Genomic DNA, 17271 nt, shown 5'->3' on the forward strand with positions numbered 1-17271 from the left:
TGGCAGCAGCAGAAGCTCTGTTTAGCAGGCCATTATCCGGGATGGCTAAGCTCCGCTAGCTAAAAGTTACTTCCCATTACTTTTGCTTTCCAGTTTTAGAAGCCAAACTGACTGAGGAGTGGGACGGTTCGTTTGAATGGAGGAGGTGTTGAGTGAGCAACACGCAGAAGCTCGCCTACAGTTTCGTTTCCATTCACGACGTGTTCACTGATCGCCACGAGTGTACTGCATATACGCAAAGACACAGACAATCTTCAGAAATGATCTTTTGCCACCGGAGCTTGGAAATTAATGAGAATAGCTGGCCATTGCCTGAAAGGAACTTCTTTCGCATCAGCATTTCGGGTTTTGGCTGTTTGGTATGAGCCATTGGTGATAATGGCCGGCCGTTATCAGTTCTTCCTGCGGTTCGGGTTTTGGCAGTAACATATATATATTTTAAACACACTTTGTTTTTAAAAATTTGATCTTTTCAATTGAGGCTTTTTGTTTTTGTTTTTGTTTTTTTTTGGCTTTGTTTTGTTATCTTTTTTTCTCTTTTCTGTTTTGGAGAACGCTGAAATATTGCTGCTAGGATCCAGAAATACCACACTGTTTCATATATTGAAACTTGTTATTGGCTAGCCTTATGCCAGCCTGCCACTGTCAATACTTTCTGTTCCCCTTGATTACAAGCCTGATTTACTTTGTGTTTTTGGCTAAGTGAGCTTTTTATCCTCTTGTGATATTTTCAATTGATAATGGATGTGATGAATTCTATTGCTTGTATAGAGACAGGTCTTCCCAAATTTATTCTGCCTTTTTTATAAAGCCACGAAATGGAGTCTTTTCCTTTGCTTCTCAAGAAGGAATTGACTCTGCTTTATGTGTTAGATCATCACTTGTACCCTTTCCATCATACCTTGTTTTTATTCTTGAGTTCTGTTCCTTTAAGAGACTCATAATACATTTATGGAGAAAAATGTTATGACCTCATCCCAACCCAAATGTTTCATGTCTTTTATTTTGCCATACGTTTGGGCATCAGATAGTCTCTTAGTCTGTTTTCCTCATTTTCATTTATTACAGTACAAAATGCAATTTAATTTCTTTTAATTTAAGAACCTAGTAAAGGCTTCTTTGCTTAACTAGCAAATCTAAGCTTATCTAAAATTTGAAACCCTGTGAACACTTAGTGTTCCTCGTACCTCTTTAGACTCATCTTCAGCCCTCTTGTCCCTTGTGACAATTTTTTCATGTTTTTACTACCACCAGACGAGGATGACTTTTCTTTTCCTTTACCTAGCAATTCTTATTCCTCATTATGAAAATCTGGCTCAGAACTCTTCAAGGAGTGTTCCTTGATTATCTGACTGACACTATTCTCTCTTAATAAGCCTTTGTTCTTTCAGCACTTATATAACTTGGTTTGTATTATATCAACTTGCACTTGTTATTGTGTTGCTCTGTAAAAGCGTTCTTCAGTTATTTCATGTGTATGTATTCTGTCTCTTGAACTAGATTGTAAGCTCCTTGGGAGCAGGGACCATGTCTTCTACTTTATTTTTTGTATGCCCCGGACAGTGCCCAGTACAGTGCTCTGCACATAGTAGGTGCTCAATAAATGTTGTTGACTGACTGACCAGCCCGAGTGTGTTTAAATAATAACTGATAAGTTAAATTACTTACCGATAACCTATCATTAATCTCGTTTTACTTCTGAAAGTTGATTTTATGTGGTTTTGACTCTTTTTAAGAAATTGTATGTTATTTATAAAGTAAGATTTATCTTTTGTTTGTTTTTACTTTTTAAGAAATGCAAACAGATCGCACAAAGTAAAGAAGATGATGATGTAATAGTGAATAAACCTCATGTTTCGGATGAAGAGGAAGAAGAACCTCCTTTTTATCATCACCCCTTTAAACTCAGTGAACCTAAACCTATTTTTTTTAATCTGAATGTGAGTATTAGAGTTTATGGATTGATGAAACAGCTCAAGTTAGGAACTATTTAAATGAAACCCAAATGGAATTTGGTTTATTAATTTTTGGTTTAATTACTGTAAGGAATAATGAACAAAAACCATTTCCTTCAGATCATATTGAAAAAATCTTCAGAAACTTTTTACTGTAGGTATTTGTTATATTGAATTTCAGTTAAGAAACACTGTTTATTTTTTAGATTGCTGCAGCAAAGCCAACTCCACCAAAAAGCCAGGTAACATTAACAAAAGAATTTCCTGTGTCATCTGGATCTCAGCATCGTAAAAAAGAAGCAGATAGTGTTTATGGAGAGTGGGTTCCTGTAGAGAAAAATGGTGAAGAAAACAAAGATGATGATAATGTTTTCAGCAGCAATTTGCCCTCTGAGGTAAGTAAGAGGAATATTAGCTATTTTTCCTTTTTTATGCCTGAATCTGCCATTTTGTTGTTACTTTATATCTGATTTGGATTCTGTTTCACTCTTCTTAGGGCCGGGTTAAACGGCAGGGCCGGGTTAGACGACAGATGAAACAACCCGCAGCTTCTCATTTGACAGTAACTCGATGCAATTCACTTTGTGGAACCAAGCCACAAAGTGAAAAGCATCGAATTGCAGAGAACAGTGTTATCACATCCCTACCCAACATTGGGCCCTCCTTACACTTGTGGGAAGGTAGCCCAAGGTACAACTACTTAGCTTCCCGTTTTGCTTCAAGGCTCTATAGCTCTAGATTTTGGTGGTAGCAAATTTGTTGGGTGGAAGAATTGCACAGAGAGGCAGATCCTCAGGTTCAACACAAGAACTGGAATGAAAAAGGTCATTGTAGGCTATTTGAACATCTTGGGTACATAGCCCACTGCCCTCAAATGATGGTTTCCTACTGTTTCTCTAGGTTGTTTGTCAGATAGCCTTTAATTTGAATCATTTTTCCCTTACCTGTACTACCTTGGCCCATTTGAATCTTGTGTTTAACCTAATGCTCAGCCTTGGTATTCCATTCCCTTCTCCTTCCCCTCTTTGCTACTATTAAAAATTGAAGGAGTGGAGTTCACACCTTGAAATTTCTATGAGGCTATAGTTCTATTTTGTCAAAATGATGCAGAAATAATGCCAAGTGTCAAACTACCCCATTAAAATGCCGCCTAATTAAATAATGTGCTGCTAAGTACAGTGCACATGAGAACAGCAAAACTGTATATATATGTAAATATATATATATATCTGTATCTTTGTATGTACCTCTGTATCTGTACCTTTGCTGTATCTTTTAATAAACAGTTTACTTTTATTTAACTTGTTGTGCAAAATCACGCTTGGGGGATCTGGGAGGGTGGAGACTTAATAGGGGGGTGGGAGTTTTAAATGATACCATAGACTAGTTGTCAATCACCTTTTCTTCGTCTTGCCCTTGATTTCCAAAGCCCAGACATTTGTCCGAATACTGGACTAGTTATCTGATGCCCCTGAAATGTGGAACTTCTTCCCCACTTCCTTTTCTTGCAGTTACAGGAAATGCTGGTCAGAGATACCTGTATATTGTTCAGCTTCAGGTTCCCATCATTGGCCATATCATCTTTCACTAAACACCTCCAGTATTATAAATAAACAAAATCCTGTTTACCAAATCAGAAAGTGAACAGAACCCAAATCAGAAACTTTTTGATAGTATTTTTTTCCCTGAGCTATTCACAGGTGTGACATTTTCTTTTTTTTTTTTTAACCTCTGCGGTATTTTGAAAGGGAGCAACTTTCTGTACAGTGAAACTGGGTATGAAAACTAGCCATTTCAGTTTACTTAACATCACACATGCTGTTCTGTATTCACATGATATCCAACAATTGAAGCAAGTTACACCATCACCCGTAAAGGAAAGGATAGCTGGTTTAGACAATATTTTAGTGAAACCAGTTGAGTAGCTCAGTTGCTGATCCCCAAACCAGGCTGCCTACACAACAGGAGGGAAAGGTTAACTGACATTTGCAACTGACTTATTCTTGTAGTAGCTGAATATAAACCATGATAAGAAGGTTGAACAGACTTAGAAATTCTGATACATATATTTTAGTAATTAATGCCTTGCAGATTAAGCATTTTAAACACAGTTGGAAAAAGCATGAATTTTTTTTTTTGCAGTGAAGACCTATAAAGTATTTCAAAATTCTTAGGGATTTTCCTGCGAATATAAGTGACCATAATTATTTTAATTTTCTTCAGTTGAACATGGGGAAAGTACTTGGTGAATCCTGCTAAACTGCATTTTGATTGAGAGTTGCGTCTCTGCGTGTGTTTGTGTGTGTATGTGTGTTTGGAATTCAGCACCCGGCCATTTTCAATTTTAACACCAGCAGTTGTGGTGTCCTTAGCCTTGACTCATCAAAAGCGGTTGTCAGATTTTAACTAAAGGTTGGGGGAAATTATTCCAAAGAAATTTGGGCAGAAGGGTACGTGGGTAGAGGTTGATAGAAGGTACATTATTCTATAAGTAAAGGAGTCTTATTAAGGCAGATGAAACGAAAGTTCTGATCACAGGAGTAAGTAAATGAAGCAGATGCCTCTTGTGGGAGGATATATACAACTATTTGACGTCAGAACTCTTTCCCTCTCATATATTTAAGCTAGTTACTTAGATAAAGTCAAAGAGTGTAGATTAACTTTAATTCTAAACAAAAGGATCCCAAAGAAGGAAAAAGGACAGGGTTGTGTTTGGCTCTCAGCTTTCTGTATGTTTAGTTAGCAGCAGTGATATTGAACACCTAGAGAAAATGTTGAAAATATAAAATGCTTAGTTCTATTTATTTAGCTAACAAATATATTTGTAAAATTAATGTTTCAAGGAACCAACATTTGTGGTATACTGTTGGTCACTTTTTTATGGCAGTACTGATCCTTTTGATGCCCTATCGGGTTAAAATAAAAGCTTTCTAGACTAAAGGAAATCTCGTTTGGTTAGTTTAACTATGTAGTTTGATTTGTTTTTACAATATATATATATTTTTACCTATCAGTCCTTTACATTTTAATAAATACGAATGGAGTTTGTGTTTCTTTAGTCTTGAGCATAAAATGTTTAGGTGAAGATTACAGATTTGGTCTCCACAAGGCTGAATTAGCTGTACTCTAAATCTAAATATGGACTGCATCCTTAACCCAACCAATTGTCTTGCACATAAGTGCTCTTTGACATAAGTGTGAGTGGACAGAAGTTGTGGATGGATCAGCATGAGTCCTTATCTTAATGGAAAAACAACTCATCAGACTGTGCCCTACTGCCATAGCATCGTCTTCGTACCCAGAAGCCAGCCAACAGCATCCTCAGTAAGGAGTGACAACAGAACTTTGACCATAATTGTGTAAATTTGATTTATAAACAATGAAATCATAAATGTTGGAAAATAATCTTTTTTAAAAGTCCTCAGAGGTTTTAATTCTTGGTTAAAAAAAGTAATAAAGTTAGGAAAGGCTTATTGGGTACAAAATATAAACATAATCTTTAATTCTAATTTAACAACTAGTGCAGAGTTTCCATCAATCAGACTTAAGTGGTCTAGAGGTAACCAACTGTTCATTAATGTCTTGATTGCTTATATGTTACAATCATTTTTATCACAGGCAGTGTGCTTGGATGTTGTATTCATTTCTTCATCCTAGGGGGGTTAAAATTCACTTAGGTTTAGAAGTTCTAAATTATATAGAGTATAGGCAAGCTGGGGTGAGATGAAAATTTTATTTGGAAATTGAACACACAGAGGCCTATCAGTTATAGTGTGTGTAATGTACAGCCTTGTTACGAATTCTTCTCTTCTTAGGTCTCCTAGGGGGCTAACATTCAATTATTTTGAACCATTTAAGAGATTATCCATTTGTTTCCCAGTTACAATTCATTTAGCTTAAATGCATTTTTAAGTTGAGTTGCCCTAAAGAATTCTGCATGATACAATAAAGTTTCATAATTTACTTTTTAAACCAACTATAAACATAACACAACTGAGATAGTCTGTATTACTGTGGCAATTGTTTTTGTGATTGTCATTTTGTTCTTTTCTGTATTAACATCTATATTTTAATAATTTTTGCTAAGTATTTAAAAATCATGCTATAATTATATACAATTCTGATGCTTTTTTCTTTACTTCTATTTTCTTAATAATTAAAATTTTCCTTTTATGCCTTTGAACTTTTGAGATTTCTGCATTTAGCTGTGTAGAAAATAAGGGGTTATTTTCCTTATCTGCTTGACCCCATTCTAACAGTTCTGTTTAGCTCTTTTATATCCTTTGACTTTCTAAGAATTACTAATTCAGATATTTGTTCTATTCAAGTAAACGGTTGGGTTAACAAAAGGGGAATAAACTGATTTAGAAGGAATTTTTAATGAGATGGACATGATATTTAGCTAACTAAATATACTGTATTTGTAAAATTAATGGTTCTGTTATATAGGTCATGAGATTCACACAACATGGTACAGATTGCATTATGTATTTCAATTACTCATGACACCTTTGTAGGTTATTGTAAGTAGTAGTAATCTGCTTTGCTAAGATTAAGTAACGTGTTCAGGTTTTCATCAATGTGATACTCAGAATTATATTTCAGGATACTTCTTTATGTGGATTTTACCTTTTAGAACAAATCCTAGAAAAAAAGGAATTTAAAACGCCCTCTATAATCATAATTAAACTATAGACTCAGGAACAAAATGGTCTGCAGTGTCAGTGGAGACAAATAAAGCTTGTTTGATATAACTTGCTAATAGTATTCTGTGGGATTTGATAGTTCCTTTTTGTAAATTTTAGAGGGGCTTTTAGCATCATTTTGGTACCTTTCTTATTTCTGTTCCTGAGCAATAATAAAAGGTCATTAAAGGTTCCAAAGTTCTGCTGTCCAATATAGTAGTTACTAGCCACATGTAGCTATTTAAATTTAATTAAAAGGAAAAAAATCATTTTCTTACTCAAGTCATATTTCAGTAGCTATCAATGTGGAAAGTTCTATTGGAGAGTACTGCTCTAAGAGTAGTTACAGTTTCTAAGTGGTTTAATACTAATAATGAAACATTTAGTCTAGTCCTTGAATACCTATGCTTTCGAGATTATACTTGGTTTTTTTTATGCATTATTACATAATCCAAGTTGTGAAAATCTGGAAATAGGCATTTTATTGTGAATTCAAGCATCCTTAAGATAGTAGGATAATCTGCATTCTATTTTGAACTTATTTCCTCACATTGAAAATAATTTGAGTATGAATTAATAATTACTGTTTAGTAATAACGTTTTGATATGAACTTGCAGTTCCTCAATAAGCCTGTTGAAAAATTAATGCTTTTACTTCTTGGGAAAGAAACTATTTGTAATTGTATATAAAATAAATGTATACTAAACACCACGGTTATTATATTGAAATACCTTAATAGAGTAAGAGAGATGTGTTTTTAATATAAAATATGACTTGAGATTTAATGAATGTTTCGTCCTGGGGACTAAAGGAGGGGGAGCCGTTCATATTACTGGCTTCTCAATAAAGGTCTAACAAGAAAAATTGTGACAATGAAAAATCTTTAGAAGGATAAATTCATGGATAGGTATATTCTTTGGATTCCTGTTGGAAAGAATAAAATTAGTTTTATTCTAGAATAGTTGGGAGTTTTGAAAGCCATTTAAATATATTTTTTATAGCAGATTTATAGGGATTTGGGCTCCATTGATGAATGGAGTTTTGTGTTTTTCCCCAGCATCTCTTCAGATTTTAGACTTTATACCCTAATACTTAGCTTTATAGATTGCTCTGAAACCAAAAGTAATTCTGACAAGATTAATGAGATGGTACTGGAGATACTTTTGATGACTCTTGAAAAATTGCATTGATTTCTTCCCTGACAATTTTAGGAACCATCTAATGTATTACAAGGGAATGTAAATTTTGGCCTGAAAACCTGGGTTCCCATTTAAAGTTCCAGAAGTGGAGCAGAATTATAATGAAAGCAAGAAGTGAACCTAACAGTTTTTTTCTTAGTGTTTCAGACTGATTTTCTTTATAATTTTTATAGTTGCTGGAGATATCTTAATTTGTGTGAATAATTTACTAAGTTGACTAAGAAATTAAGATCTTTCATTGAAGAGATCTTTAAATAATCTAATAAAGAACTTTCACAGAATGAACTCAGTAAACTATTTTGCCTTCATTCTTAGAAGGCAATATATAAGAATTTACACATTTTTTCTGGATGAAAAAATTTTGACTTAAACTGAAGGAATGTTGTTAGTGTGATTCAGCAAGATAATGAAGAATGACGTACTGATGAGGGATTCTGAAAGCAAGGAAAGGAAGATAAGTAAATCTTTAGTGATGAGACAAAATTATCCCCTCAGTCAAAATTATTCCCTCAGTCATATAGGCTTTCTCTATTCTATAGCTCTTTTTTAAAGAAGAGAAATATTTTATATACAGTGGAGTCTAGTTCACTACTTAGGTTTTTCAAAAAGTAAATGCTTTGCTGTTAACTATTTTGCTAACATCCTTATATTTGTGATACCCAAGTAGTGCCTACTCATTCATTCTTTGTATATGAATGAAACCTTCTCCTGTCAGATAAGCATTTTCCAAAATTGTGTTTTCTCAGGAAATACTGATGGGTTAAGGGGTTTTCAAAGAAAAAGATAAAAAATGAATGAGTGGTTACAAGTCAGTTTGAGTTCTTAATTTGAAAGTCACTTGATGAGTTTCCTTTTGTGGTTGGAACGTCCATAAATCATATAAATTGGGAATTTGAAATAAAATTGCTTCCAAAAATCTTCCTCGACATGAAACATTTTAAAAAGTTAAAACAAAAAAATTACCTCTGTTTAGCATAGGATTTAAAAGGCTGAATATAAGCTCTATAAAGGAAGACCTAAGATCTTTCAGATGTATCTTATTTTCATTGTTTTAACAGATGTGTTATGTACTTCAACAGAAATATTTTAACTGGGGTCATGAATATATGTAAATTGAAAACAGATTCATTTGCTTTATATACTGAATATATATTTTGAAGAAATTGAATTCTTCCTAAGACTAAATTACAGCTGTGAATAACTGAAGGCAAATAGATGTGCTGATGAGAGTTAAGGAAAGATCACTGGCATGTTTTTTCCCCCACTTTCTCTTCAAAAATTTGTTATAGCTTCTGAAAGTTATGCTGAGTAGGGTAAAATGAAAAATGCTGATAAGTACAAATAGTTAAAAAGTTATTATTTTCCTATAAATGACTTATTAATGAAGTCTAGAGATTTTTGAGTTCTTAATTGGAACTTCTGTTGTAGTTTGTTTTGGTAGCAAATGTGATAAAATCACTTAGAGAATTTTGGGTTGGGTTCTATTGCTACCGCTATTACTTAGTAACTGACCTTGACCTTAAACCATATTCACTGACTTTACAAGGTTATTTTACCATTCTGAGTGTTCTGCCTACATTACAGGGTTATTAATATATGAGACTACTGTTTCGTTTTTGACATTTAGCAACTAAAGATTTATGGGGACTTTTCAGAATTTGGGGGGCCTATGGTAATTTGAGATAATTATCTATGTTTTCTTTCTTAGCCTGTGGACATCTCTACGGCAATGAGTGAGCGGGCACTTGCTCAGAAAAGGCTAAGTGAGAATGCATTTGATCTCGAAGCCATGAGCATGTTAAATCGAGCTCAGGAACGGGTATGTAGTAATTTATAATGTCTAAATGAGAATTTTACTAATTACATGGTTGAGTTGTGACATAACTTTGTGCCTTAAAATGAAGGTCCTTGTTTATAAAAGCCAAGAAAGTAAATAATTTATCTTAATTAGCTAGCCTGTTTTAAATGAAAGTGATTTGGGACCATATCATTCATTCTGTAAATGTTTAATTGTGTACTGTGTGGAAGGAATTGTTTCTTGAGTAAAAATAATAGAAAAAAATTCCCTGCCCTCCTGGAACTTACAGTCTGATAGTTTTAACTTTATCTTTAGATAGCTAATAAAAAAAGATAGCATCCTATAACAATCTGATAAGGTTGTAGGTACTTTTAGTTTTCATTTTCCAGCAGAGGAATCTGAGGTAAAATTGGTTACATGTATTTATGAATAGACAAGTTTTCCAGTTCTCCTCTTTCTATGGTAAATCTACTCAGACAGATATGAAATATAATGCCAGACATGAGGAGCTCAGTAAATATAATTTGAAAGGATGATAGCTAATTCTTTAACTATTCAATAAATGCTGGTCGAGAGTGTGATGTAGTGCACAATTTTAAATGAAAGCTGGTTTATGTTTCTGAGTGGGCAATTTCCTGTATTACTTTTTAAGCATGTCTTGAATTTATTCTGGATTTGTAATACCCCAAGAATGTAATTGATTCACATCCAGGGAAGTGGAATTTTTTGCCATTATCAACTCTTTTCGACATGTTTTTTTCATACGTCAAATAATTTTTATGCTTAAAGAAATTTATGTTTGAGTCTTGTTTATCTTTTGGTGGGGATGCACTTCTCTTGCATATGTGTGATATTTTGAAGAATGAGAATCATAGGTATGTTTTTTAGTTGTTAGAGATACATTTCAAATCTTATTAATGGGATTCACTGCATGCTATCAAACTGCTTTGGAAGGTTTAGGAAAACATTTATTTAAAATATCCAGTCAGCCTTTTTTGGTGTTAACTTAAACCATTTCATTTAGTAAGTTAAATGATCACCAGTGGCATTTTAACCAGATGAGTAATTTTACTTTAATTGAGGCTTTTTGCTTTCTTTAGATTGATGCCTGGGCTCAGCTGAACTCTATTCCTGGCCAGTTCACAGGAAGTACTGGAGTACAGGTTCTGACACAAGAACAGTTGGCCAATACTGGTGCCCAAGCCTGGATTAAAAAGGTATACAATATATGCACATATGAAGTGTTGAAGTGCAAAAGTTAAAATTTTTAGGAAATGTTTTATTAAATGCATGAAGAGACCAGTGACTAACGGAAGATCATGAGTAAAATTGCTGTATATATACTTCAGGATGGACACTGAAGACGGACCTAACTCATGAGACAATGGCAAATGTATAAATATGGCTCAGGAGCAACCCAGTTTACATTCTTAGGGTATTTTTGTTGCGGCTGCTGGTTTTGGTAGAGTTTTTTTTTTTTTTGTTTTGTTTTTTATAAACTTTTTTTGAATGCCAACAGCTTATCAGGTGCTGTTCAGAATATTCCACAGTTCCTGTTCGGCTATTAATCTAATAATTTCAAAGCATTGGCTCTCAAGTACTTGTTCATCATGGGATACTTTATTACAGGTTTATTTTTGGTGATCTGTCCCCAGGAACCCTCTGCCACCCTTTTCCATTCCTGTATTCCTGTATCCTTCTTGACCCTTCCTTAGTTGCTTGTACCCTCCTTTAAGATCCCTTGTCTTCTGTTCCTCACCCCTCTTGTGCCCTCAGCCCCACGTCCTTATGGTTGTCAGTCATTGGTCATAGCAAGTGGTTGGGAGGCACTGGTAATTAGCACTGCATGTAACATCTTGTCATGGGAATTAGAAGGCTAATGGGGAGGATGGCTTGAAAATTGGGCTGTGGGTAATGCTGAAGGGTGGTGAAAGGGAGGGGATGGGGATGGAAATGCTATTTGTGGGCCATCATTTAGGCCCTGGTGGCCTTTCGTGCTCCACAGGCTCAATTTGAGAACCACTGATCTGAAAACAAAACAAAAACAACAACAACAACAAAAAATAGGATCTGTAAGGTTTAAAATCAAGGGAGAGGATGGACACTTCATGCTGTGAAGATGCAGGTGTACCTGCTGTTTCAGATTCTCTGCACATAAGACCTGTGAACTCTACCTACGGCTACCTCATTGTTGGGGGAGTCTTAGGTGGTTAAGAAGGGCTTAAGAAGCGATGCATTTTGGCGAAGGGACATGGCTTGGTTGGATGGGTGATGGGAAATTTGTTTCAGGAGTACTGGCAGCATTGCAGTGCTGAAACTGGGAGGCTGCGCAGTCTAATGGATTGGGAAGGTTTCTTTATCCCGCTGTACTCCTGACTCCTTGTGTGATCATGGGCAAGTAATTCTTTGGAATTTCAGTCTCCGGGTATTAAGTGGAGACATTCTAAACTGCCTCACAGAGTGGTAATGAATAACGTGATGGGTACATATCTATAGAGAATTGCCTACTTATAGAGAGTGCCAGTGACTGAGCTGAACTTCTTAAAAAAAATAAATAAAAAGACATTGGTTGCTTTGGGTGTTTTAATCTCATAACAGTTATTTCAATTTTGATAGCTTTATGTCTGTTGAGCCCCATATTAACAAAATTAATATAAAATATGTCCTTACTTTGCCTGCCATTTTTCTTAAAAATAGTTGCACTAATAATAAGTGTACAGTAAGTACATGGGTCAGAGTCATTAAAAAACTACATTAGGTACTTTACACAGGGGGATTGTGATGGAAAAAAAGGATGAGAATCTCACAGTATTTTAAATTTTGGATTAATTTTGGACTATTCATATTACAAAATTTAAAATATGAAAGTGATTCATGTAGTATTTGAAAAATGGCTTTCATTTCACGAGGAAGAATTGCAGTGTGTATTTTAACAGTTTTAATTCTTTAATGCTGTTGAGTCTTGAAGCTCAATATTTTAGAAAGTTAGATTTGAAGATTATTAGTTAGGGTAAAGATTAATTAACCTTTTCATAATAAATAGTCATGTACATTGCTAAGTAGGAACATCTGAATGTGTTTCTCTGCAAAGTTTTAATCTTCCTCTTGTATAATGAAGTGCTGATTCTAATGTTTTTTGTATACTTCTAAATATCTTCATGATCTTAATGTTTTAAAAGTTAATCTCATACCAATTCAATTGGCTTCTTTTAAAATTTCTCTTATAATTATTTTTGTTTGTATTTTAAGTCTTGTAGGCAGTTCACAGAATTATAATATAAATTGTTCAGTCATATGTAGGACCTTTATAAAGATTTTAAAAATATACTTTTGGAAGTAAATTAGTTAAATTATCATAAGATAAAGATATGTTCATCAGATCAAATTTTAGTTAGTTGTAGAAGAAAGTAGTGCTGGGAAAACATCCCTTTGCACAGAATGACTAAAGAATATTAACAACTGATGTCAAAGGAGGAACATTTAATTTATAGAAATAGGCTAGAATATTTGGAAAAGTCATTAGGCAACTGAAAATTTGAAATGTAATGTTGCTGTCAAATAGTATAGATGCTTGTCTCCTTATTAAATGTTGAACTATGTTTAAAAAACCTGTTCATGTGATCATTTGATTTTCTGGCCTTAGAGTCCAACACCCTCTTTAATAAGTTTAAAAACCACATGATTACCAATATTCTGCTTGTTTTTTATTATTTAATTGCAGTATATTCTTAGATTTAAAAGATAAAAATTTTTAAATATTCTCATCAGTTAATCATGGTTGTGAATTTAAAAGAACCTTTATTTTCTGGAATGAAATGATTTGGACATAAGATGATAAATGTTGACTACTGTAATCTTACTATTTTAGTCACCCCTTTTTTGTGAACTGCATACACACTGGGGTTAAGAAGCAGTTGCAGGTATTAAAGATTGCAAGACAATTTGAAAACCTGGGTTATCTGGGGATTTGTATTGTACTCTGCACAGTTGCCCTTTTTTTTAGGAGTGTTTCCTGGAAAAGAGGGGCGGATGAACTTGGAAGTAAGTAAAAGTCATTCTAGGTGTGTAGCATCAAGGCAGTTGATATCCAAGCATCAGCTAACTTTTCTCTTTATACATCTACACTGCATGGCCTGCACCAAATAAAGGAACTGAACCAGGGGTATGTTTTTTACCTCCACAGCTGCCTCATTCCATCAGAGCACCTTGTTGAACTTAATGTCTAATCACACTTTATTGGCATATTTTCTCCCCAGCATGTAATTAAAAGCTGGGCAACAAATAGCATTATACAGTCTTCCTACTGTGTAAAATAAGATTTTTTACATTTGATATTAACTTATCAACACAGGACATCATGATGATGTGTACTGTTTCCAGAGCTACCCAAATTTTTATCTCCCTCTGTTGATAAGTTAATGATTTTTTGTATATATTTGCTAGGAAATGTTAACATAAAATTTTAAAACAAGGGGAAATAAAGCACTGTTAGAGATGTATGTTGTATATTTAAGAAAAAAGAACAGAAAGATCAACAGTAGAATTCAATAATGTATATGGATGCCCTTTAAAAGGATGCATCAGATTTTTTTTAACATGTCAAAATACTGTTGACCTTGCTAATGTATATATTTGTGCATCTTATGACATTAAGTGGTTTGTTGCTTTGATGGAAATTATGGTTCAGTGGGTTGGATACAAGAGAGATGACTGTTCACAGAATAACCTGTGAACTTTCACCCCTCTATATGGAAACTTGTTTCAGGGCCAAATCCTTGTAGCTGTCTTCTTGCCCCGGTCAGTGCCAGCCCTACTATTCACAACACTGCTGCTACCGAGGCCTAGGTATGTAAACGTTTAAGGAGTTTTTTCAAAGTCTTTTAACATCAAGCTAGGTTTTAAAAGAATTCAAATTCAGTTTGTTATACTTAACAGGGATCTTATGTGATTGTTTTGTATTTATTGAGTAGATATATATGCACTGTATAAATTTGTTTTAAAGTTATCTTTTTTGCCTCATAGGGGTTTTCTAAGTAAAGTACTTATCTTGCTTTATGGTAGAATGGGAAAGAAAACTTTGGATGACAACAGTATGCTTCTTCAGTGTCCAAATTATTTCAAATGATTTCTGGGCTTTATTCATTAACTAGGTACATCTGGGACAATTTACTATTATTGAATGTTTTAACATTGCCTTCTTTTTATTTTGCAAGCTAAGAAGAGATACCAGTGAACCTAAATAGTGGACGAAAACAGGAGTGTTCTAATGTTTTTGGAGTGGGGGGAAGAAGGGCATTGTTTTAAACCTTCCATTTATTTGCCTTATCTGACTTTGAAAACAAAATGCTATTCTGTTAATGTAAAAATATTTAGAACATACGATGTATATAAATATAGAAGCATTTTAAGTTTTATTGCTATAACAACTGTAACAAATCTAGAAGTAAAATAAGGTTTCTTTTTTTAGAAAATTACCAGTGAGTTTGTAATCAAATTCTAACTGTAAAATGGGGACATTTTACCTTTCTTTGGATAGGATCAGTTCTTAAGAGCAGCCCCGGTAACCGGAGGAATGGGAGCCGTTTTGATGAGAAAAATGGGCTGGAGAGAAGGAGAAGGATTAGGAAAAAACAAAGAAGGAAATAAAGAACCAATTCTAGTTGATTTTAAGACAGACCGAAAAGGTAATGTTTTGTTTGGAATGATAATTACACTTTCTTTAATATTTATAAGTGTCATCATCTTTATAACATTTTTTTTGGTCTCAGTAATAGTGACCTGGAGACAGATCTAAAATATATGTACATACAGCAGCTAATTTTTAATGCAAATGTAGATAGACATGCTAAATTGAGCTTTTGAAAGGCAACTTATGTCAGGGCTAGTTACTAAATATGATGGAAATGTGCATTTATTTTCATACTGCCTTGTGGTAGGGCACCGTAGAACTTTTATCACTGCTTGTATTTTGTTACTGTCTTCATATGTCTGCAAGTTTATAGCCTATACTTAGTATCCGCAGATACCAACCCATTGGTATCTTTAAATTATTCTTCCCCTAGAGTAATGCCTTAGTAAGTAGGATCACACAGGGCTGCCAGCTCACTGTGATTTATTTAAGCTAGATTTTTAAAACTAGAAAATTAAAAATTAAAACTGGATTTTCTCCTTTAGCTTTCTTTGCATTCTGAAAGAAAGCAAGCTAAATTGAAATAATACAATTACATTAATCTTTCTAAATGAATTTGGAAATAGACTGGCTCTGTAGCAAAATATTTTTGTTTTGCATGTTAACTATATTGTCACCTACTAAGAATACGCTGTTGCCATAATTTGAAATTAGAGGGCATTGTATTGATGTATACATAGGATGATCTCAAAAGTAGTCTGAAAATAACGTAAGAATCATTTCCATAAAGTAGCCTTAAGAATTGAATACTTTTGATTACATTTAAAAAGGGCATTATTTGTGCTGATGTCACATTGACATAAAAGTTTATTAGATTCTTAAAACATTAATAGGTTATTTGCATCATGAGCTGTGGTTTATTCTAATGAAAGAACCATGGATGTACTGCATAATTTCATGGAGTGATCTCCTTGGAATTGTGCAACATGGCCTTGGGTAAAAATTCTCAGGTTACAGCACATTTCCCAGAACAGTCGGGGAAAGCATTATAGTATGGTTTTAGCAAAGGAGTGGTTGAAGAATTCTCCCTAGTACATGAAAATTGGGAAAGCAACAGTAATCTTTGCAGAGAGATTGTCATTTGAGAATATTTCACGTTTAAGCCAGAAAGGAATTATTTGCTGGGGGCAAAAAGGGCCTGTTTATTTTAGAGATTAGCCTTTCTTGCTGTGTACGTGTATGTGTGTAGTTTAACATCCACCTGTTTGGAACGTGCTTTTTCACTGTTTCATTTTTTTGAAGAATATGAAACCATTACAAATCATTTGCAGTACACAGTCACTACTTTCTAAACTTTAACACAGACCTGGAAATGTTGAGAATTGTGGCACTTAATTTGTGTGTGTGTGTATACATATATATACCAAGTACATGGTATAAAGTATAGATTTATATATTTATACTTAAATCTATATTAATATATGATAGATTTATGTATTATAAAGCAGAGGAAAAGTTAAGGTTGATAGAGAAACCAAGTCTAGTAGAGTTGCTTGTTGCTTGAATATTTTATTTGAAGGCATGGACTGATGTTTCTAGAGTGCCTTTGATGCTATATTGTAATATAAAATGATGCACTGAAATTTATTCAATGAACGCTTTTCTTTTTTCTTTTTTAAAGGTCTTGTTGCAGTAGGAGAAAGAGCACAAAAGAGATCTGGAAACTTCTCTGCTGCAATGAAGGATCTGTCAGGTGAGAGCACGTTTTTGAATTTCCTCTGGTCCCATTCCTACCTTGAATCCGTAATTTGTAGCAAAAGATGGTAGAAATCTTATAACTGGTTATTTTTTCTCTGCAGGCAAACATCCTGTGTCTGCCTTGATGGAAATCTGTAATAAGAGAAGGTGGCAACCACCTGAATTTCTCTTGGTCCATGATAGTGGCCCTGATCATCGCAAACATTTTCTCTTTAGGGTAAATATGAATTTCTGCATTACTTGTAT

General features: G+C 34.0%; 1 protein-coding gene across 5 annotated transcripts in view; it reads left to right on the forward strand.

Moving 5' to 3' along the window:
• The window catches only part of SON (SON DNA and RNA binding protein), a 31553-nt gene that overhangs the window by 12714 nt on the left and 1568 nt on the right, over positions 1–17271 (forward strand). For 2 of the 5 annotated variants that reach the window (XM_077118877.1, XM_077118878.1), the window contains exons 5-11: positions 1794–1940; positions 2162–2350; positions 9549–9659; positions 10739–10855; positions 15175–15322; positions 16949–17020; positions 17127–17242. In XM_077118877.1, the coding sequence (XP_076974992.1) occupies positions 1794–1940; positions 2162–2350; positions 9549–9659; positions 10739–10855; positions 15175–15322; positions 16949–17020; positions 17127–17242 (900 nt within the window). Of the gene's footprint in view, positions 1–93; positions 1622–1793; positions 1941–2161; positions 2351–2451; positions 3292–9548; positions 9660–10738; positions 10856–14403; positions 14484–15174; positions 15323–16948; positions 17021–17126; positions 17243–17271 lie in introns of those variants that run through there. The other 3 variants (XM_077118879.1, XM_077118880.1, XM_077118881.1) reach the window with 3 other exon arrangements.

The sequence above is a fragment of the Tamandua tetradactyla genome, chromosome 10 (assembly GCF_023851605.1).
Source record: "Tamandua tetradactyla isolate mTamTet1 chromosome 10, mTamTet1.pri, whole genome shotgun sequence".
Taxonomy (NCBI): Eukaryota; Metazoa; Chordata; class Mammalia; order Pilosa; family Myrmecophagidae; genus Tamandua; species Tamandua tetradactyla.